At 32.2% G+C, this 22,338-nt stretch overlaps 10 protein-coding genes across 10 annotated transcripts; 3 read left to right on the top strand and 7 right to left on the bottom strand.

Moving 5' to 3' along the window:
- Window positions 1–456: 456 nt before the first annotated feature.
- Window positions 457–1,574, top strand: DFA_07201 (uncharacterized protein; the record flags this gene model as incomplete). The annotated part of the gene is made up of 2 exons (XM_004367010.1): window positions 457–547; window positions 616–1,574. The coding sequence occupies 2 exons, from the start codon at window positions 457–459 to the stop codon at window positions 1,572–1,574; spliced, it is 1,050 nt and encodes a 349-aa protein (XP_004367067.1).
- Window positions 1,575–1,665: 91 nt separating this feature from the next.
- On the bottom strand, window positions 1,666–4,066 carry DFA_07200 (uncharacterized protein; the record flags this gene model as incomplete). The annotated part of the gene is made up of 4 exons (XM_004367009.1): window positions 1,666–3,069; window positions 3,166–3,611; window positions 3,696–3,927; window positions 4,004–4,066. 4 exons carry the CDS (start codon window positions 4,064–4,066, stop codon window positions 1,666–1,668), a joined length of 2,145 nt encoding a protein of 714 aa, XP_004367066.1.
- Window positions 4,067–4,437: 371 nt separating this feature from the next.
- Window positions 4,438–7,371, bottom strand: repD (transcription factor IIH component; the record flags this gene model as incomplete). The annotated part of the gene is made up of 8 exons (XM_004367008.1): window positions 4,438–4,788; window positions 4,860–5,426; window positions 5,513–5,684; window positions 5,780–6,268; window positions 6,352–6,448; window positions 6,517–6,754; window positions 6,842–7,198; window positions 7,267–7,371. The coding sequence occupies 8 exons, from the start codon at window positions 7,369–7,371 to the stop codon at window positions 4,438–4,440; spliced, it is 2,376 nt and encodes a 791-aa protein (XP_004367065.1).
- An 82-nt stretch (window positions 7,372–7,453) lies between these two features.
- DFA_07198 (uncharacterized protein) lies at window positions 7,454–9,912 on the top strand (the record flags this gene model as incomplete). Its single annotated transcript, XM_004367007.1, has 2 exons — window positions 7,454–7,546; window positions 7,708–9,912. The coding sequence occupies 2 exons, from the start codon at window positions 7,454–7,456 to the stop codon at window positions 9,910–9,912; spliced, it is 2,298 nt and encodes a 765-aa protein (XP_004367064.1).
- Window positions 9,913–10,115: 203 nt separating this feature from the next.
- On the bottom strand, window positions 10,116–11,060 carry DFA_07197 (uncharacterized protein; the record flags this gene model as incomplete). Its single annotated transcript, XM_004367006.1, has 1 exon — window positions 10,116–11,060. One exon carries the CDS (start codon window positions 11,058–11,060, stop codon window positions 10,116–10,118), a length of 945 nt encoding a protein of 314 aa, XP_004367063.1.
- A 114-nt stretch (window positions 11,061–11,174) lies between these two features.
- On the bottom strand, window positions 11,175–11,787 carry DFA_07196 (calcium-binding protein; the record flags this gene model as incomplete). The annotated part of the gene is made up of 2 exons (XM_004367005.1): window positions 11,175–11,498; window positions 11,563–11,787. 2 exons carry the CDS (start codon window positions 11,785–11,787, stop codon window positions 11,175–11,177), a joined length of 549 nt encoding a protein of 182 aa, XP_004367062.1.
- A 55-nt stretch (window positions 11,788–11,842) lies between these two features.
- On the bottom strand, window positions 11,843–12,830 carry DFA_07195 (AhpC/TSA family protein; the record flags this gene model as incomplete). The annotated part of the gene is made up of 3 exons (XM_004367004.1): window positions 11,843–11,847; window positions 12,282–12,751; window positions 12,793–12,830. The coding sequence occupies 3 exons, from the start codon at window positions 12,828–12,830 to the stop codon at window positions 11,843–11,845; spliced, it is 513 nt and encodes a 170-aa protein (XP_004367061.1).
- An 85-nt stretch (window positions 12,831–12,915) lies between these two features.
- On the bottom strand, window positions 12,916–14,930 carry sir2C (NAD(+)-dependent deacetylase; the record flags this gene model as incomplete). The annotated part of the gene is made up of 4 exons (XM_004367003.1): window positions 12,916–13,935; window positions 14,017–14,342; window positions 14,484–14,558; window positions 14,861–14,930. 4 exons carry the CDS (start codon window positions 14,928–14,930, stop codon window positions 12,916–12,918), a joined length of 1,491 nt encoding a protein of 496 aa, XP_004367060.1.
- A 612-nt stretch (window positions 14,931–15,542) lies between these two features.
- DFA_07193 (uncharacterized protein) lies at window positions 15,543–16,960 on the bottom strand (the record flags this gene model as incomplete). The annotated part of the gene is made up of 2 exons (XM_004367002.1): window positions 15,543–15,744; window positions 15,855–16,960. The coding sequence occupies 2 exons, from the start codon at window positions 16,958–16,960 to the stop codon at window positions 15,543–15,545; spliced, it is 1,308 nt and encodes a 435-aa protein (XP_004367059.1).
- A 338-nt stretch (window positions 16,961–17,298) lies between these two features.
- Window positions 17,299–22,255, top strand: DFA_07192 (uncharacterized protein; the record flags this gene model as incomplete). Its single annotated transcript, XM_004367001.1, has 5 exons — window positions 17,299–17,997; window positions 18,084–19,434; window positions 20,010–20,497; window positions 21,489–21,552; window positions 22,113–22,255. The coding sequence occupies 5 exons, from the start codon at window positions 17,299–17,301 to the stop codon at window positions 22,253–22,255; spliced, it is 2,745 nt and encodes a 914-aa protein (XP_004367058.1).
- Window positions 22,256–22,338: the final 83 nt, after the last annotated feature.

The raw sequence follows: 22,338 nt of genomic DNA, 5'->3' as shown, positions 1-22,338 counted from the left end.
ACACCAAGCAACAAACATATTTATATAATTATTTAATTGTATCATCATCATCATATTTAATACTACTACAAACGATCGAAACAACTATCACCTCCCAATAATAATCAAAACAAATAATAATTATAAAAAAAAGAAAAAAAAAGAATAATAATGCCATTTCATTTTTTATTATAGATAATAATAATAACAACAACCATTTCATCATTAAAATCTCAATCAATCTAATAAACATTCATAGTACTACTCATTCTTTAAAATGGTAGTATCTAACTGGCCTCGGAATTTAAGAAGGATGAGACCAGAAATCATAAAAAAATACAAAAATAGATCGATCCTCTTTTTCTTTTTTTTTTAAAGTCCAATTCATTTTCTTTAGATTAATCTCCGAATCGATAAGCATATATATATATATATATTGTGTATTGTATATATATATTATATATATATATATATATAATGAATCTAATAAAGATTTATAAACCATTTAAAAAACAACAAAATGAACAAGATGGTAATCATTTGAATTGCTTTGTTTGGGATTCAAAAGGTATGTAAACTGAACATTAATTAGTTAAGGTCTAATTTATTAAGTTTGTTTCTTTTGAATGATTATAGATGTACAAGAGATAAGAGAACAATATAGAATCGTTGGAAAGATTATTGGAAGTACACAAGAATCAAAGTTTCATACACGTATTTTATTTGGTACGATCCCTCTTTTATTGAATCCTTTAGAGGTGTTGTTGGGAATGGAGAAAGGTTGGTTTCTATTGATAGAGGATGAACTCATTCTATGTCCAACACAAAGTGATCTTCAAAAATTCAATGACAAGAGAGAACAAGACCTCAACAATCAAATCAAAGATATCATTGAAACAAAAAGACAAAAAGATGAACAATTTAAAAAGAAAAAGATTGAAGAAGAAGAACAACAAACAAATCAATCTATTACAACGACGGATGAAGGAGAAACGAATCAAAAAGAAAAAGAAAATGTAAACAAACAAAAACAAGGAAAAGTAAAGAAACAAAAAAAAGAACATGTTATTGACGAAACAAATGGGTCATCAACATCAATCATTACAAATCAACCAACAATAATGACAGAAGAAAAAAAACAAAAACAATTTCAACAATATTTAGAGGGTACTACAACAGTGACCATTTATTCATCGATTCAAGAGGCAAGCGATGAAGGTATGATTAAAAGACCTGGTAGAATCAATCGATTGGTTGGAGTAGAGGAATTCAAGAAAATGATCAAAGAGGACGATCCAACAGGAATGCTTTGGAATCAATACCTTGTATTTAGAGATCTTTGGGAACGAGGATATCATCTAACAATGGGATTAAAATTTGGTGGCACTTTTCTAGCTTATCCCGGTGATCCCATACTGCACCATTCAGATTTCATTGTGGTTGTAAAGGATTTTAAAGAATCATTTAAATCAAACGATATATTATTTATGACCAGATTGGCAATCAATGTAAAAAAAACTATTTTATTATCATCTTTTAATCCAAATACAAACTCTTTATCTTATCATTCCATTTCATGGCAAGGTGTTACTTAATCATCATAAAAATAAATCAAAAAGTAAAAAAATTAAAAATATAGAATGGTTGCATTATTATTATTATTATCATTATTATTATTATTATTATTTATTTAATAAATGTTTTGATGGTTTCAATTTGTTGGTTTACTTGGTTGATATGTTTTTGTTTTCGATTGGTCAAAGGAATAAATGAAATGTATTTGTGGCAGAATTGAATGATCATTTTAGTGAAAGAGTGCAACTTTGAATAAAGTTTCTGGTCAAATTGTTCAAACATCTCGATGACATCTCCCAACATGAAACCAAGGAATTTAATATCAATCCAACTATCATCCAATTCTTCAACGACTATGCCTTTAGTGTATTTCTTTAATGCTACAAGTAACGGTGCATAAAATAATAGTTTTGTCTCGTATCCCTCGTCTTGTTCGGTTTCCCAATCTTGGATGTCCGAGAATAGTGACTCTCCAATACTCTTTGATAGTTTAGTCAGGTTTTCATTTTCCTCCAATATTCCAATCAATGTGCAGACCATTCCACTTGATACACCAAGTAATTGAATTCTTTTGATTTCATTTTGACCATTATCATCATCATCAACTTCACCATAGGTATAGTTGTGGAGAAGTAATTGTAAATGACCAAAAGTATAAAATGCATCACTATAACTACGCATAATTAGACTGTCATTCATCTTGTTGGCACCCATTGATCGGATGAGTTTACAAAGCGACGTTGATAAATTGATAAAGAGGGAAACTTGTCTATTACCAACACCATCGTCACCATTGTTTTGAATTTGTTCAATCTTTTTAAAGATTTGAAGTTCAAACATTTCAAATATTTCCAATGCTACTGATGTTCCATCCTCCCCACTTTCCTTGTTACACAACACAGATAATAGTTGTGGAATAATAGAGAGCGATGAGATATTTTCATGTTTGGAAATAGAGGTGGCTAGAGTTTTGGCGTATGGACAAATAGCCTTTGGTGGCACTACTTTGATAATCGCATCCAACAACGAGAAGCAGTTTTGATTTTTTGGGTCTATTCTTTCAACTTGATCTTCTTCTTCCTCTTCAGAACCGTCATATTCTTCGTCTTCGTCTATTTCCTCGTCTTCATCTTCTTCTTCATCTTCCTCTTCAGAACCGTCATATTCTTTGTCCTTGTCATCTTGATCTTTTTCGTTGAGACGTCTATTTGGATCATCCAAAATGGAGTAAATATACTTTGTAAAATGTGGTAGGTAGATTGATAATGAATCTCCAGCTGCATATTGGACAAGATCTTTCATGTCGATAACACTAAAGTGACTTTGGTTTTCTAATATTGTGAATTCAAACAATTGACAAATGGCATCTGAAACAATATTCTTTTCATCAATCTTTGAGCAAGCGAGTCTGATTATATTGAGAGCTGTTTGATATCCTTGTGATAATTTTCCACTTGTCTCAAAATGAGGAGGTTTAAATAATTGAACCAAAGGAGTGACCAATTTAGTGCAATCCTATAATAATAAATAAATTAATAAAAAATAAAAAAAGGAATTAATTAATTATCTTTTGAATTTAAATAAATAAATATTGATCGCATATAAACATACCAAATTATTATATTGGGTAATTAAAGATTGTATATTCACTAAAATGGTATCACTTAAATCTTGAATTGGTTTGGAGTCTAGTAGAGACAATACCAAATGTATGATATCATGACTTGGAATTTGATTTCTAGAGTAATCATCCAGTTTCAATAGATTAACAAGCATGGTTTCATCTTTTTTCTTTCCTTGTATTGTCGTTGTCGATGATGATGTTGTTGTTGCTTGCATATCGGCCGATCCAAGGTTATATTCCATTTTCATAGATTCCAGTACTGCATCACATGATCGAACTGGCTTTCTCTGCTTCTTTCTTGTGGCATTTACCTTTGATATTTCATCAACATCACGACGATCACCAAACTTTGATATCTCTGACAACAAATAGGCAGCATCATTCTCTAGTGACGAGTCGTTTTTAAATGTATCCAATTCATTCCATTCTCCACCTTTTTTTGGGACAATAATAATATTAGTACGAAGATTATATATCAATGAGATATATTATTATGGAGGCTCCAACATATACATACCATTTTCTTTGATTAACTTTGCAACACTAGAAGCAATTCTAACATTCAAAAATGTTTGATCATTCTTGTTGTCCCTGTTTAGATCTGCGAGTAACTCTTCCTTGATTTTTTGTTTGACTTGGTCTGATATAGTGTCCTTCCAAATCGATAATGTCACAGTTGTCTTGAATACTTGATACAATGCGTCAAGTGTTGCCTTTCGAAGTAGATTTGTGTTTCTAGATATGTAATCCTATATTTGAATGAGAGAGAAAGAAGAATGGTCAGTCATCGTCGGTATACGATCCAAATGTAGATATGATAACTACAGTGGTAGGTAATCTTTTCCTTGGAGAAACAAGATAGATTAACCATGAAATCACTTGATTCATATTCTTTTCTAATAACACCTTGAATTGATCATTGTAGTGTGTGTCTCCACTAGCACAGCTATTCACCCTCCTGATGATCAACTCTAAGAATTCTGTGTTTGGTTGCATTTATAACTATAAATGGTTGGCGATCAGATCTGATAAAGACATGACATGAAATCAATCAAAAATTTTGTGTGGGAGACAGATATTTCCAAACCTTAGAAACCTGTGAAACTTGGTAAAATATCTCTTCTCTTTTGTGTATATTTAAAGAATCATGGAAAGGTGTTACTGAACCATAGTATATATAAAGTTTAGACTTATTAATTTTAAAAAAAAACAAAAAGAAAAGAAAGAATTGGAATGAACTATTCTTTCATAAATATATTTTAATGATTTCCATTTTGTGCAGTATTACCATTATTATTATTATTATTATTATTATTATTATTATTATTATTATTATTATTATTATTATTATTATTATTTGTAGTTGTAGTAGTTGTAGTAGTTGTAGTTGATGATGATTGATTTTTACTTGGTTCTTGTTTTTCAACATCTTTAATACTCCACAAGACTTTACCAAGTTGTTGGTTTCTTGGGATTGGTTGAGCCATATCTCTAAGGAATTTTCGACACAATCCAACTGCCATATCTGTTGAAAGATTTAAATGTTCTGGTTTACATGATTGATTTATCCATTGTGGTAATTTGTTTCTTTTATCTAATCTATTAAATCTCTGTTGAAATTAAATAAATCGATATTAATATTTGTTTTTATATATTTCTTTTAAATTTTCTATTTCCTTACCTTGTCAGCAAAAATCATAATACCATAGTCAGTTTTACCTCTAATAACTCTACCAACACATTGAGAAGCAGTTCTCATAGCATCAAAAGAAAGGAATTCACTTTCTTTGATTTGGAATTGATCACGCAAGAATTCTAATCTAGCACGTAATACTCTACTTTCAGTGTTGATGTATGGAATACCATAGAGAATGACACATCGACCATAGTGATGATCGAAATCGATACCTTCTGAAACCTTTCCACGAGCCACTGACAACAAGACAGCACCTCTTCCATTGTCACATGCCTTTTTATAGTTTTGTAGAGCCAGTGCCGATTCGGCAGGATCAGATGTTTCGACAAAAATCAGCTTGTTACTGAGTACCTTGTTGAGAAGACCCATTTCATTCCAAACCGACACAATCTGTTCCATATAGGAATAACTTGTAAAAAAGCAAATAATACCATCGGGTACAATCGATGACATCTCGACCAACAATGATCCATAATTTCTAATTACAGTAGTATCACTTCTAACATCAAATTTTGTACTAACTGAAATTTGATCACTACCTCTTGTTAAAATCTAAAAATAAAAGTAAAAGAAGAAGTAAAGTAATTAATATATTATTTTTCTTTTCTTTTTTGAAACTATCCAACTATCTATCATACACATGGACAAATTGAATCTCTAATAAGACTCATTGGTAATCTTTCAACAGTGGTTGGTCTAATATTTAATATTTTTGTATAGATATCCAATGGTGAAAGAGTACCAGAAGTAATAACAACATTTTTAAATTTATCAAATATTGGTTTCATACCAATTGATGCATCTAAACAACTAATAAATATAAATATAAATATTAAAAAAAAAAAAAGTTAAATCATCATTTGATTCTTCTATTTTTTTTTTCTTTTCTATTTCTAATAGCTTACCAAAATTGAAATACTGGATCAAATTGATTTGGTGATCTTTGATCAAAAGGTTCTATAATAATGAGGAAACCCTTGTTGTATGTACCAATAAGAGTTGCAAGATCGGCAATAACTCCTATACCAGAGAATTGGTTGATATCTGATATCTGAAGAGTACGTAGTAGAGAACTTAGACGTTGTGAACAAAATCTAAGTGTTTTGGCATTGATCGAAGTGGTGTGATAGAGACTCTGTAAAAATGCCATTGGACTCTCTGATATAAGAGTTTGTGATCTTAATCTATTGGCAAGATAATCCATAAATCTTCTCATCAGTGATAGGTAATGTTCTGCCTTTCTAATATTACCAGGTACAGCCTCTCTAATAACATCGGCTGGTAATACTGGATCTGTCATTAATTCATCTCTATTTGATGCTCCTGTTCTTGCCAATCCACCTAATAATCTTGAATATTCATCTTTTAATCTTTTTTCATCAATTGCTTTTACTCTTTAAATTTAGAGTAATAAATAACAGTTAGTTTAGAAATATCTAAATATACTAAATATATTATTGAATGTTTGAATTCATACTTATCAATTTGACCTGTTATTTTTGTTATATTTCTTGAACCAGCTTCAAGTATTCTATTATCAATATTCACACTTAGAGAATTAATACAAACATTATCTAAAAAATATTAAAATTTAAATTAATAATCAATCATCTTTCTTTCTTTCCTTTTTGCTTTTTCATACCAATATTATGAGCTTCATCAAAAACAACGATAGAATTACTATCAAAAGAAGCAGTGATTAAAGAAGCAATTTTAGGATCCAACATATACTGATAACTAAAGATGACAATGTTTGCAAAATTGATAATACGTCTTGATAGGAAATAAGGACACATCTGATTCTTTAAACCAAATTCTTTCAAATCTCCAATATTATAAACTCCCTCTAATAATATTTCTTGTCCATTTGATTCAAAATTCTAGGAAAAATAAGTAGTTAACTGTAAATAATCTGATTGTTATATAGAGTAGTATAGTAGAGAGAGGTCTACTCTTTTTAAACCTACTTCATTAAATGAACATTTATCAGCTTGAGGATTATCTCTTATCCAAGGACTAGTCAAATCACGACATAGACTGTCGACAGTCTTTCCTTCACGTTCAGAGCTGACACGTGGATGTACACAAAGATTACGACGAGATGACATTGCCATACAAAGAGTCTTTGGTGCTTTGTCTCCCAACTCTGCATTTCTATAGGCAAGTACCTTTCTTGCTTCTTCTACAGCTTGTTCAATTTCAGGTACGGTTCTTGAACAATAGATCAACTTTACATTTGGATTCTTTACTTGATACGATGAAATCAATGCTAATAATGATACTGTCTTTCCTGTACCTGATGGCATTTCAAGCATACACGGTCCCTATACATAATATATTAACATCAATCATATCATCACATTATTCAATTATTATTATTATTCACACATACACCATTATCAAGAGATCGTTTCAAATGCAACATATAGTTGTATTGCTCTGGGTAGATGAATGCATATGGAAAGTAAACTAATAAATCATCTAAATAGAACTTCATCTCTCTCTCTCTCTCTTTCTCTACTTTCTCTATCTCTTTTTCTATCTACTTTTCAAACAACTAATAAAGCTCGGTGAATATGATGAACTCACCAGACCAACCACAACACGAAGATTACATTAAATTGAAAACTCTCATTTTTCAACCACCTTTCGAAAAAATCAAAAGCGTTGGTGTATACTCTGAGACAAGATATCATTGTTCTATTTTCAGACATATAGATAGAGATATAGAGAGAGAGAGAGAGAGAAGTAATAATATTTATTTTTCAACATAATGAATATTAAATTATTATTTGTTTTACTTATAACAATAAGCTTCTTGGTTATTTTAAAGTTGGAATGGGATTTGTTGTCGGCTAGTAAAGAGGTGGAGTCTATGAGACAGCAGCTGGAGATTGCACAAGACACTGTTAGAGATTACCAACTGTATGCTCGGACGTTGGACCATAGATTCGTGTCTATGGGTGGCGACGAGTTGAAATGGGGGTGTGACGCAATCGACCACAATACTCTGCAAGACGGCGACCATGCTGTCGAGGACATGTCGAGGAACGGCGCACCCCTCACCATCCCCATCGAGACATTAAAGAGAATACACGAAAACAATATTAGAGGAACAACAGACATCCCACCTCCACAATGCAAGTCATCGCCACTCGATGCACTCCCACAAAAGAAACCAACCATCAAACTCATGTGTTCAAAGTTTCAATTCAATTATATGGATCGTTTTCAATTTGGTTCAATCCCTTCTCCTAGAGACATGATTGCTAGTAATAGTAATAATAGTAATAATACTACACCTGCTACTACCTCAAAGGGTAGTTTTATTGGTAGTATATTTAAATTCAATACTTATGAATATATTATATTCGAGGAAGTATTTTTGGATGAAAAGAATGTGGCGCCAAGTTTTGGTAGTGCGTGGGGAGACTTTAACGATGATGGGTTGCCCGACCTCTATGTCAACAATCATTATTGGGCACCGGCACTATACATTAATCAAGGTGATGGTAGCTTTAAAGACATGTCAAGAGACGTGTTTCCAAGCGCGCAGCAACTTCGGTTCCTCGACAAACACGGGTCTGCGTGGGCCGACTTTGACAAGGACGGACAACTCGACCTGTTCGAGACGACCGGCGCCATGTACGGAACGGCATCCATCCCAAACAACCTCTACCGCAACGACAAACAGATTCTGACAGATGAAGCAGAGGCAAGAGGTGTCGACTATCCATTTGGACGTGGTCGTACTATATCATGGCTCGACTATAATATGGATGGACACTTGGACGCATTCATCGCGACGCAAAAGAGAAGTGATGGTAAAGGACGATCGATGCTATTCCGTCAAAACGGAAACACCAAAACATTTGCACCAGTCACCAACGCATTTGACATTGACTCGAATACACTATACGCAAGAATGATTGATATCGACAATGATGGACGATTAGAGTTATTCATTCTATCCTTTTCATTTCCATTCAAAGTGTATCACGTGCCCGATGATGACTCTGAATCCGATCCCAAACCATTTAAAGATGTCACTACTCGATTCTTTCACCTCAACCAAACTGCCATTTCAGAATACGCTCAAAAAATATATGCTCAACCAAATAACGAAGATGAAAATGATGAAGAGGGTGAAGAAGAAGAACAAGTTAAACCAAAAAAGTTACAATCAACAGGATGGTTACCACCACCACCTGAAACTGGATTCTATTCAGTGATTGCAGATACTGTATTTGGTGATTTGGATAATAATGGATATCAAGATGTTATACTTTCAAGAAACTATTATGGTGAGTGTATTGTCACTGTGTTTTACAATCTCGGCAAACAAGAGGGATCTAAACAACTGACAAACTGGCACATTGTAGAGATATTTAGAGAGAGTGGTATATCGTGCGGGTCGCTTGGTATTGGTGACTTTGACAATGACCTCGATCTAGATATTATCCTACTCACCTATTACACCTACTCGAATGCTCCCAATGTATTTTTCGTCAACCACTATGAAAACATTGACATGGACAAGAATCCACCCTCCCCAGACAACAACTATCACCGTGGGGTATTTGGCATCAGACGTGATGGCATGGGTGCTGCAGGCAGTACATTTGGACGTGCCGAGAGTATATCGATTGCCGACTATGACTTGGATGGTCGTCTCGACATTTTCATCACCAATGGTAAGGGATCACCCCCTTTTGACATTGGTCCCAACCAACTATTCCACAACGTACTCCCGTACAATCGTAATTGGATCCAAATCAATGTCATTGGAAAATCAGATAATCCACATGGATTTGGTGGTCGTATCATAATCAAAGCCTGTTCGAATCGATTGGAACGTGATATTGACAATGGCGTCCATTTCTCTGCACAAAACTCTTTCCGTGTCCATTTTGGTCTCGGAGGTTGTAAATATATACAGGAACTAACTATTTGGTGGCCTGCTCTAAACAAAATCCAAACATTCACAAATTTGAAATCAAATCAAATCTTTACAATCAAAGAAAGTTTATTTAAATAAAATTAACTTTAATTTAATTAATATGTATATTATTTATTATTATTTATTATTTTGATTTCTCTAATAAATTTTTAATACCATCAACGTGTAATGCTCCAACTACTGCCAATACTCTTTCACCTTTACTATTTAATATTGAACTAATAAAAGTAATAAATAAATGTAAATTAATATTTATAAATGAATATTTAATATTTATATATTTATGCATACTTTGTAATACTTTCTTCTCTTGAATGAAATAGAGCATTTGAAAGTTTGGGGAAAGAGGTATTTAGGATATGACGAGTTTGACGTAGATTTGAATTAGTCATTACTTTTTTGAATTCATATTCCAATTCCTCTTCTGATATGGTTGGTTTGGATAGGACTGTTGCCAATGGCATTAACATTTCACTTAATTTCTTTAAATCTTCCATACTTGCTTTACTACTACTACTATTGTTGTTATTCATCATATTTGGTGGTAATTTATTACCTCCAAACATTCCACCCATATTATTCATCATTGAATTGAAATTGAAACCTGGTATAGCATTGGTCAATACAGGTAATAATTCTTCTAGTAGTGCCGATGCCATATATGACATTGTTTGGTTGACTGGTGAATCACCTAGTACAATGTTGGCACCTATACGATCAGCTTCATTGATGGCAAACTTGAATTCCAAACCGGGTATGATTCCCATCAACCTAAATTGATTGTAAAAGTTTGATAACACCATTTGAAACAATTGACCTGGGTCCATTCGACCCGACGACAACATCTTTAGTATCTGTTGCAGTAATGTACCCATCGATTGTTGTTGCTGTTGTTGGTATGGTTGTATGTTTTTGACGTTTTGTTCTGCTTTGAGTTTATCGTAACGTGATTGACATAGTTCTAGTACAACGGTCGATGGTTGTGTATCAGCGATAAAGTTCTTTACTTGATATGCACTTCTCTTTGATACATGACTAGTCCCAATAATAAATATCTCTTTATTTAAACGAGGATGTCTAAAATAAAAGATTGGATCATCATTTACATTGGTTGATAGTGTTGTTGATGTCGTCGATGTTGTTGTATAACTATTAATACTAAATCGTTTACAATAGTTTAATACTGTTAATTTACTTGTATGAGATGTAATTATATTCTTTAACATCTATCTATCTCTCTCTCTAAATCTGATTTTTAAACTAAACACTGAATCTATACACTTTTGATTATTATTATTTTTCATTGCATTAAATAATATTAAATAATTTTGACATGTAGTTTATTGAAATCCCAATAATATTAATATAGCTCTATTTTCAGCACCTATTCTAATCCAATCACTTCTTTCTATGATTCCATCACCGTTTACATCCATTTCATTTGTTATTTTAATTCCCATTTCATTTGCCTCGGAAAAAGACAGACCAAATCGACTACCAGAGAACGCCATTAAATCGTACATATCTTTAATCTCTGATCGTTCTAATCGATTATCCTTGTTTACATCAAAAATATCAAATAATAAATCCAATTTATCATAGATGCTTCCAGTTGATATAATTGACAGGGTTGCTGATAATTCTTTAAAACTTATAGTTCCACTCTATATAAAAATAAATCATTAATATAAATTATTGAAACATTTATTATTTAATATTTAGACATACATTATCTTTATCCATTGTATGAAATAATTTAACCAAATCACTTTGTGTATAAGTTGGGAATTTATCTTTAAAATAAGTTATAAACTCTTTTTTATCAAATGTACCATTGCCATCTGAATCATGTGTTTTAAAATCTTTGAATATTTTCTTAATCTCTCCTTTATTATATTTGGTTGATTGTCTAATTGATTGTAAATCTTCTTTTGATAATGTTGAATTTCCCATAATATTTATATTTATATACAGATGTTGGGAAGGAGGAAACTATAACCTATGAAATCTAATCTAAAATTAAATAAATAAATAAATAATACAAAAGAATGAATAAATTAAATGAATAGATGTGTATACAATGTAATGTTTGTCGTGTAAATTAATTAGCGATTAATACCCAAATCACACCTGATTCATTTTTGTGATGAATCGGAAAGTGCAGATGACTTGAGAGATGGATGGCTTTTTTGGCGTGTTGTGTTGTTGTGTCGTGTGATCTTACCCTTTCCCGGTTATAAATGAATCTCGGTTTCCTGAAAACTGACTTGGCTTAAGTTATATATATAACTGGTTGTGTGTGTGTTTGTTTTGTGTTGTAAGGTCTACTATAGAATCTACTACGACTACTATTGCTACTACTATACACTAACTAACTATTATTACTATATATACTCTATATATTTATTTGTTTAAATTTAATAATTCCTTTTTTAAATCTTTTATGCATTCTAAAGCAGTTTCAACGTGAGCATTGTAATTGAGTTGAGAAGAGTATTTACAAGCTATCTTTCCTTCTGGACCGATGATAAAGGTAGTTCTACCTTTAAAGATGAATGCTTCCTTTTCGACACCGTAGCTCTTTGCCAGCTGACCGTCTTGATCGGTGAGCAGTGTAAAGGGTAATCGATGTTTTGAAGAGAATCGTTGATGTGAGTCTTGGTTGTCCTCTGACACACCTATGACATCGGCACCCTCCTTTACAAAGTCTTCATAACGGTCACGGAACGTGCACGCTTCCTTTGTGCAGATGGCAGTCTCATCCTTTGGATAAAAGAATAGTACTAGTATCCTATCTTTAAACTCTTGTAATGTTCTCTCTTTTCCCTTATCATCTAAACATTTAAATGTTGGTGCTTTCTCTCCTTCTTTTACCATTATCGTAATGTACTCAACAATATATATATATCTATCTATACTAATATAAATAAATAAATAAATACAATGTTTGGAAAATACAAATTCAAAAGTTGTAGTTCATCGCATCTTTGGTTCATTTTTTTTTTGTTATTACATTTATTATTATTATTTCTTTTAATTTCTTTTATTTGTTTGGTTTGTTTGGTTTGTTTGTTTGATTGATTACCAATTTAATAATTGAATTAATTCAGTTACACCTTGTTGACAATCACCTATCCATTTAACATCCATTAATGGGTTGGTGTCCCATTCAAAACCACCATGGTCATTGGCACCGACGTCTTGGTTGTTGATGAGTAGACGTGGTACTCTTCCATGACATAGATTGATCATCGACGCAATTGGCAGTACTTTTAGGGATGTACCAATAACGATGAGAAGGTCACATTGGAGTTTCGATTCATGTGGAAAATCATTGACAAGACAATGGTTGAATTCCATCGGTAACGCATCTCCAAAGAATACTACATTTGGTTTAATTAATCCATTACAATCTTTATCATTACATCTTGGGACTTGATGTTTTGTCAAAGGAGATAAAGAAGGAGAAGAAGAGGATACACTTTCACTTTCACTTTCACATTTACTATTCAAAATATTTAAAATATAATCATTTGAATATTGTTTGTTACATTGCATACAATAGGAATGGGTGAATGCACCATGAGCTTCGATTAATTGATTGAGTGGAATACCAGCAGCTCTTTCCAACGTATCTATATTTTGTGTGTAGTTTCTTCGTAATAGATGATGGTCTGACAACTTTTTAATGAAATGATGTACTTGGGTCGGTTTGTATTTATCGGCATCTGGGAAAATGTCTTTAGAGATGGTATAGAATCTTTCAGGGTATACTTTAAAGTAATCGATATCAAATATAGCTTCTGGGTATGGCAAGTTGAATTGTTTGATATTGTTGTACAATCCACTTTTAGGTGACCTGAAATCAGGTATACCTGCAGCCACACTGATTCCTGCACCTGTCAATACAACAATATTCTTACATTGCTCAGATTGAATATAATCTGCTATTCCTTTTAAACTTGATTCTTTTAATTGTTTTTTCTCCAAATCATTGTTTTGATTATTATTTGAATGTACATTTTCCCTATACCATTCAGATTTCTTGTCATTATATAATATTAATTTAAATGCATTGATTTGATCTAAAATATCATTTACCTTGAAAAAAAAACACATAGTTGTAGAGTTAGTTACTTGTCTTTAAAGACAATAATTGATTGATTGATTGATTAAACATACATTATAATTGCTTGTGGAATTAGAAGATTTATCATCATTCCCTACCAACATAAGAGTATTGGTATCTAATAGATGGTCACACTTGAAACAATATATTTTAATTTGTTTGTCAAATGCAGTCTTGTAATCAAAAAATAGCATCAAATGATGATGTTGATGGGTACCATCACCATCAGTTTGTTCTTGACAAGAATGATTATAAGAATGTTTTTTGCACTGGGTAGAATCCAAACAATGCAAACATATCCAAACACCATCATACCCATCAACATCTTCTACATCATTGTCATCATTATCATGCCAACTTTGACAACAAGGTAGTGTCGCTATACATGTAAACGAAACAATAATTAGTTTAATGAATGAATGAATGAATGAATGAATGAATGAATGAATGAATGAATAACAGAGCCTATGTGCAAGACATATAACTTGTCTTGTTGACTTGTGTGTTGTAACAAACATACATTCTGGACTATCGTAGAATTTTAAATTTAGCTGTTGGTATACAACAGAGAGATTAATCGTTGAATGGTGGTCATCTTTATCGCACATATAATAATTAAAATAATAATAATAAATGATCTTGATGGTTTTTTGTTTTGGTCTATGTGAGATAAAAAAAATTTAAGAAAAAGAAATTAATTAGATGCACAATTAAAAAAATAAATAAATAATCTTTTTTAAAGATAGATAGATAGATGGATGGATAGATAGATTAATCAACTTTAAAGTTTCCGATCTCAGCCACTTGTCGCATTTAGAGATTTGGAATCATCATTCAGATACAAACGACATTAATGTCACTTTGACAGAGGACGAGTAATGCTCTTCAACTACATACCTATTAAGAGTATAAAGGTGAAAGCAAAAGAAGAAGAAAAGAAGAATGAAGATGTTAAAGTTAAATTCATTAGATTAAGATATCTACAGAGGTTACTAGTATGTGGTCTATCACCACATCATTGGTTCTTGGAGTTACCACATATGCAACTCTTGGTATAAAGGAATCATGTTCTTTGCAGACTTGGAAGTATTCAAATCCTTGAAACGTCCACGCCGTGTAGAGATCACTTTATCAAATCATTGGTCTGTTTGTTAATAAAAGAACATCAACATCATTATTATTCTTTTAGGTTATAGTTTTTTGTTAACTAAGAGACTACCGACCAATTTCACGATTGAATACCTAGTTTTAATAGTGCCAAATCTACAATGCCAATATCTAAGAGAATCCATCTAGTGTGTCCTGTGGATTATCTATCTAAAATATTGGCATTGTAGAGGAGTCCACATGCAGTCCAAGTGTTTAAACAAATTTGGTATCAAAATAGGTACGATGTCAAATCAAGTAATAGAAGACTACTACTCACTTTCTATTTAGTATCATAGGATTGCAGCAACGCGCGCTCTTTAGAAATCAAACAAATAAAATTATTTATTTATTTATTTATTATTTAAACATATATAAAGGTTCTTTCTTTCTTTCTTTGGATGGATCATAATCATTGATCATTGATCGATTATTATTTCCATAATATAAATTTTACAAACATTGCAAATAATGCTACGATGATAAATAATGGAGATACTGGATAATAAGATAATCTTTCATTCTCCAAATATTCTTCAATCGTAACATTTAAACCTTGTTTAAAAGAATAGGTTGGTTTAAATCCTAATTCCTTTTTAGCCTTTTCATTACTAAATAATCTATCTTCTGCCATTCTACAAGAAGAATAAAAATAATAAATAAATAAATAAATATCAAATTAATAAACTATCCATAATATGATTAATTTTCCTGTTTCTGTTTTTGTTTTTGTTTTTGTACATACTTTGATAGAGTTTCCTTTTTATAGAGGAATTTCTTTTTCTTGAATAAATACATAAATCTACCAGCAATATCTATGATTGGCAATACAATGGCAGCTGGAAAGACTAGTCTTGGTTTCATTCTATTTAGTTTTTCGTTGAGGAATACCAACACTTCTCGGTACTCTAGACCCTTGTCGGGACAGATAATGTATGTGCTGGTTGTATTGGTGGCGAGTTTCTTTCTCTTAATGGCCAGCAAGATGCCTTGGACAACATCGTCAATGTGAGTAAACATGACGGCGCCTTTGGCAAGTGATGGCAAGAAAAACAACAGTCCATAAGAGACTGCTTGCATCAATTCATAAATGACAAAGTCGTCGTCCTTGCCATAGACACCTGTCGGTCTGAGTATAATACAATCTAAAGTTGGGTATCGAGTTTGGTAGGTTTTGACCAACGCCTCTGCCTCCACTTTAGTGTCTCCATAGTAATAGTCTGTATGTGTTTCACTCTTTTCATCTCTCAACTGTCCAGTTGGTGTAACTCCTCCCATTGCCTCTGTTGATGATATATATATGAATCTATCAATTAAACATTTTCTAGATGATGATGTAGATGATGATGTAGATGATGGTGAACTTGATGATGACGACGATCGATTGTCTTCTTCTTCTTCTTCATCACTTTCACTATCACTATCACTATCACTTTCATCACTACTTGATTCATCATCATCTTTTGTAAATGATGCTTTTAAAAGATTCTCTGTTCCAACTACGTTTGATAAGTGTACAATTTTGTTATCGGATGGGTAAAACTCCATCAATGCAGCGCAGTGAATGATGACCTTGATACGGTTGCTCTTGATAATATAACGAAGGTTGCTGATACGACCCTTTTGATCTTGATTCTTGAGATCCACAAATTCACTTGTAATGATCTGCATCGATGGATGAGATGCCAGTGTCTTGAATATAGGTGGTACTCTTGACGACTTCCTCACCAACACAAATACATTGTACAAACCAGACTCTATCAATGGTCTAAGTGTATTTGATCCAATGTAACCCGTTGCTCCTGTCAACAATACATTTATCTTTTCTTTACTATTATTATTATTTGACATTTTCTATATATATATTAATCCTATCACCTTCACTCCTATCTCTCTCTCTCTCTCTCTCTCTATCTCTGTCTTTGTCTTTGTCTGTCTCTGTCTACTCTTTTGTGGATGATTAAAAATAGAAATATGAGAAATTTTGTAGCAAATTTTGCAGATGACCAAATTTGAAAGTAGACTAATATCTTTTTGTTTCAGCTCTCTTCCCCATTACCAATATCTTTCTAGTCAAGTTTCGTATTGTATCTTCCTCTCTTTCTCTTGTATATTTGTATGATTGGTTGGACATACCCGTATATATTCACATTATTGACTACTTGATGATATGATGAATGCAAGACATCATGGAATCACATGACCTTACCAAACATCAACAACAACAAGAGTACAATACGACTACAAGAACACCAAACAACAATCATAAATATAATCAACAACATCAACATCATCATCATCCATATCATCAACAACAACATTATAACTATAGAATGAATGATTCCACTTCAAGTTATAGTTATCATCAACAACAAAGTAATAGAATATCATGTATAAATATACCAGAGAATAGTTTAATAGAGGTTAGTGAAATAGATATAGTGATTGATCATTTCGATTACATTAAAAAGGTGATTGGTGGTCAAACTGTAATACGACGTTATCTATCAAAGAGAGATGAATCATTTTTCTATGTGATTGGATATGGTGACAATGATAACGACAATCATGGTGATTTAAAAGTGAATGAACGTGCAACTCTACTCACAAGACCAAGAAAAGAAGTATATGGTAATTGTATCTTGGTTCATTGTGATGGTAAACAACAACAACAACAACAACAACAAAAAGAAGGTTCAAAATCATCATCATCATCATCATCATCATATAAACCATTATCAGTTGTACAATTCAATCGATTGATTCAAGTGATCACATGCAACTATCCAATATTTGATTTTAAAAATAATACCAATAATACAACTGTAAATTTAATCTCTACCATTTTATATCCAAATGATTTTATATATCCTCTACCTTGTAATGATGTATGTATAAATTAAAAGATAATCTTCATCATCATCATATATCAAACTAACAAACAAATAATCTTTGTATTTTTTGGTATATTTAGGAATGGACATTCAAGAAAACACCACAATCAATATTAAATGAATTATATACAATTAAAAAATTACCTCCATTTCAACCTTGTAAATATGAATTTCCACCTGGACAGTTGTTTGTCTGTTTCTGTGAATTGGATGAAAAAGATGGAAAGGTATCGTTTGTGTCGAGTAAATCAAATCAACTTAAAAAGGCACAGGGTAACTTGGCACATAAACTACTATGTTACTATTTGATGCTACAGAATGCATTTCTTCATGGTCAACCACTCGTTGTAAACAGTGATACTAGTTACCAAGATTTTAAAAAAGAGTTGGAAGAGATTGAAGAAGCAAAGAAACGACGTGAAACTAGTAAAAAAGTGGATCCACTTGACCACCATTTTGGATTGTTACAACAACCTGGTATGTCACCAGTTATATCACAACCAGATGGATTAGAGAAAACCATTATCCGTGAAGGAAACAAAGATATCAAATTGAGTAATTTTACTCGACTCAAAGCACAAGTTACTATTTATTTATTGGAAGAGCCAAAAAAAGTTAAAAAAAGAATGTTTTTAAAAAAGATTAAACAAAGTGATTTGGAAGAACCAAATGCTAGTGATCGATTCATTCCAGCACTCATCAAGATTCTTCCAACTGTACAAAGTGGAGAAGCATGTGTTGTCAAAGTACCACCATCGTATGGATATGGTGATGTAGGGTCTCCATCGGATCAGATACCACCAATGGCCACACTCATCATATACATTGATTGTAAAAGTTTAAAACATTTCCATACAATCGAGGAGGCATGTCAATTGCCAATTGAAAAAAAGTTGGAACTCGTTGCAGAGTATCGGAGTTGGGCATCAACCAAATTCAAACTCTTTTTCTTTGAAAAGTGTGATCATCTCTATTCGCAGGCACTCAAGATTTACAAAAGCATATTGACTTGGAACGAATATTTGGATAACTTGGAAACATACTATGACAAGGTAGCACAAGTAGGTTCTACACTATACTGTAACATGGCAATTGTACAGGCAAAAATGGGTGAATGGCAAATAGCTAGAGATTATTGTACTCTCTCTTTGGAAACACTACCAAATCATAAAGCCTATTTTTGGAAATCAAAAGCTCATCATCATCTTGGTAATCTAGTCTATGCTCTAGAAGATATAAATGGTGCAATTAAAATGATAGATCAACAAAAGAAATTAATAATAATAGACAATAATAATAATAGTAATAATGAAAACAAGGAAAATGATGATCAAGAACCAAGTTATGAATATGACTCTGAAACAATGGATATATTAATTAATAGAAGAAATAAAATTTTGGAATCCTTTCTTTCTACCATGGATGAAAATGGTAAATAAAAATGGAAAGGAAAACAAAATATATTTATTTATAAAAAACAAATAATATTTATATATTTATATTGTGTTTTGGATAATTAATTATATTTAGATTCGAATGGCACAATTCGTGTCGTGAATTGCACCCGAAAATAATTTATTTATTTATTTGTTGTTGGTGTTGGTTGTATGTTTCGAAACAATATCAACATTATGATAATGCCATCCTTTTACACACACGACCATATACGACATGTCTTGATAAGAAGATGCCATTAATATAGTGCCAGTTGTGTAAAAAAAAGGACAAGCTTGAAAAAAAATATATGTTTGTTGTTGTAGGTTGTTGTAGGTTGTTGGTATCATTTTTTTTTTGTTCCATTTTCGTTTTAATCTTTTTTTGGTTATTGTTGTTATTTAGGTTATTTTGGTTTGTTGATTGAGTTGGTGTGGGGGAGAGTGTTTAAGATAAATGAATAAATATATTATTATTATTGTTGTTGGAAGGGATTGGGTTGTTGGATGATAAAGTAAAATATGTTTGGGTTGGGGTGTCGAGTTAATCATCTTTTTTTTTTTTTGTATGAGTTCTAAATTTAGAACTTGACAACAATTTCAACATCATTGTTGTCAGAGTTTGGCCAACCAGCAGAGTTGGAACCACAGGTCCAGCCAGAGAGGGTTGGACAATCCATGATCTCGAGTTCCTTGGTGATACAGAAAGTGACGGTGGAGATTTGGTTGTCTTGGCATTGGATGAGTGGCTTGCCACCGTAGGCGGTGGTGAGGGTGCTGATGACTTGGTTAATGTTGACAGAGCCCGAGCTGCTTGGGTAGATGTTGTTGTGCTCGAGGGCGGCAGTGACGTTGTAGGTCTCGTAAAGCTTGAGGGCACCAGAGAAGTAGTCGTGGATGTCGGTGACTGGGCCGGTCAAGGCGCAGGTGCCGTGCTTGCTCCATTCGTGGGTCCAGAAATCAGTGTTTGGGCCAGTGAGGGAGGGCCAGTCGTAGTCCATGGTGTTGAGGAGGTCAGAGATTTCGTTGCTCGAGAAGCTTGGTCCGTTACAGAAACTTGGGTATGAGCCGTCGGTGTTTTCTGGCCACAAACCGTGGATGGTGAAGGCTTCACGTTCCTTGGTCGAGATACAGGTTTGTTGTCCACAATAGGAATAGATCCATTGTTGAACAAACAAGTAGAAATCGAAATCTCCTGAACTACCATTTTCATAAATGGTAACTAAGTAGATAAAAAAAAAATTAAAAAAATAAATACATTTGGAAAATAATAATATTATTTTTTTTTATAAATTACTTACTTGGAGAAGCCAAAGAAGAGGATACAAATAATAATACAAATAGTAATGAGAATTGGATTACTTTCATTTCTGTAATTTATGTGAAAAAATAAATAAATAATAAATAATAAATAAAATTGGAATTAATTAATTAATATTTCGTTGTGAATGTTAAGATATCTTATTATTATTGTAGTTGGTGATAATCTATCATATTTCCCAAAAGAAGAAGAATTATATTTAATTGATTGATTGATTGATTGGAAATGAATGGAATAATAATAATTATTATTTTTGGAAAATAAAAAATGAAACCATTAAATATTATTTGGATGGTGACCGATGGATTGAAGGGATGAATGAATGAATTATTGATTCCCATATTTTCAAAAGAGTAAACTCGAAATAATAACAACATACATCCCCCTCTTGTATCACCAAATGTCGCGAGAATGCCAATTGACACACGACATTATGTATGATTGGAGAGAGAGAGAGGATGAGGAGGATCTCTTGGAGAGGGAGAGTTTTCCCAATTAAATGAGAGGAAAGGCTATCACAAAGAGAGGGAGAGAGCATCTGTTGTATATGTGTTGTGTGTATGTGTGATGCCAATGAAAGGTTTTTGTGATTTGATGGTATGATAGTTATGGTCTTGAAAATGGTTGTTGTTGTTGTTGTTTTGTATTGCTGTTGATTGCAATTCAAAAAAACAATAGTCACAAAAAAACAATAAACAACAAATTAATTGGAAATATTTTTTAGTCATTAGATGATATCATCCAAAATGTTTGGTCAACAAGAGGATGATGACCTTGACAAAGAGGGTGGGGTGGGTTAGGTCTTGAATTCGGGTGGTTGCCAATCAAATAATAATATTAAAGATTGTCTTTTTAAAAAAAAAAAAAAAGAAAAAAAAAAAAAAGTTGTAGAACAATCACCCAACACACGGTTTGATTACAAATAGTAGATACCATGGTCTACCAGTCGGGATGTGTGTGGGTGTAGAGGAAAGTCGATTGATTGACGAGTGAGTAATTGTGTGGGTAAACAAAGAGAAAGTATATCGATTGAATATTCAACAACAAAGGATAAGTTGTCTCTTTAAATTGAATTGATTGATTCATGAATTTGATCTGTTCATTTATGTGTCATATTATTATTAATTAATTTGCTTCTTACAATTGTTGTTGTTGTTGTTAAAATAAATAGTAGTAGGAAGGAAGGAAGGAAGGAAGTAAGGAAACTCTTTTAAAATAAATATTATATGAAACTGTTGTGTTGTTGAGTTTTAGTTGTTGGAGTGTATATTACAAAAGGATTGTGATTGTTGTAAATCGTTGCGTTGCGTTGATTGTGATTGTTGTTAAAAATTTTGATTTTTAAAACTAACTAGTTGTGTCTCGAGACTATGATGTTGATGATTATTATTACAGTACAGTAGTTTTAATAGGATATTTATATGTTTGTGATTGTCATAATGCCCAAACAACAACAACCATCACAATCAAAACAATAGCAGCACAACAACAACAATAAAAAAAACAGTTTTTTTGATTTGATTTGTTTGGGTTACGTTATTCAATGTTCATCACACTCGAACAACAATTGATATCAATCAG

Source organism: Cavenderia fasciculata, assembly GCF_000203815.1.
Source record: "Cavenderia fasciculata unplaced genomic scaffold Scf_ET2XIPL01CNAVH-3, whole genome shotgun sequence".
In the NCBI taxonomy this organism is placed as follows: Eukaryota; Evosea; class Eumycetozoa; order Acytosteliales; family Cavenderiaceae; genus Cavenderia; species Cavenderia fasciculata.
Note: the sequence above shows the minus strand (reverse complement) of the source record. Positions and strands in the feature narration are given on the sequence as shown.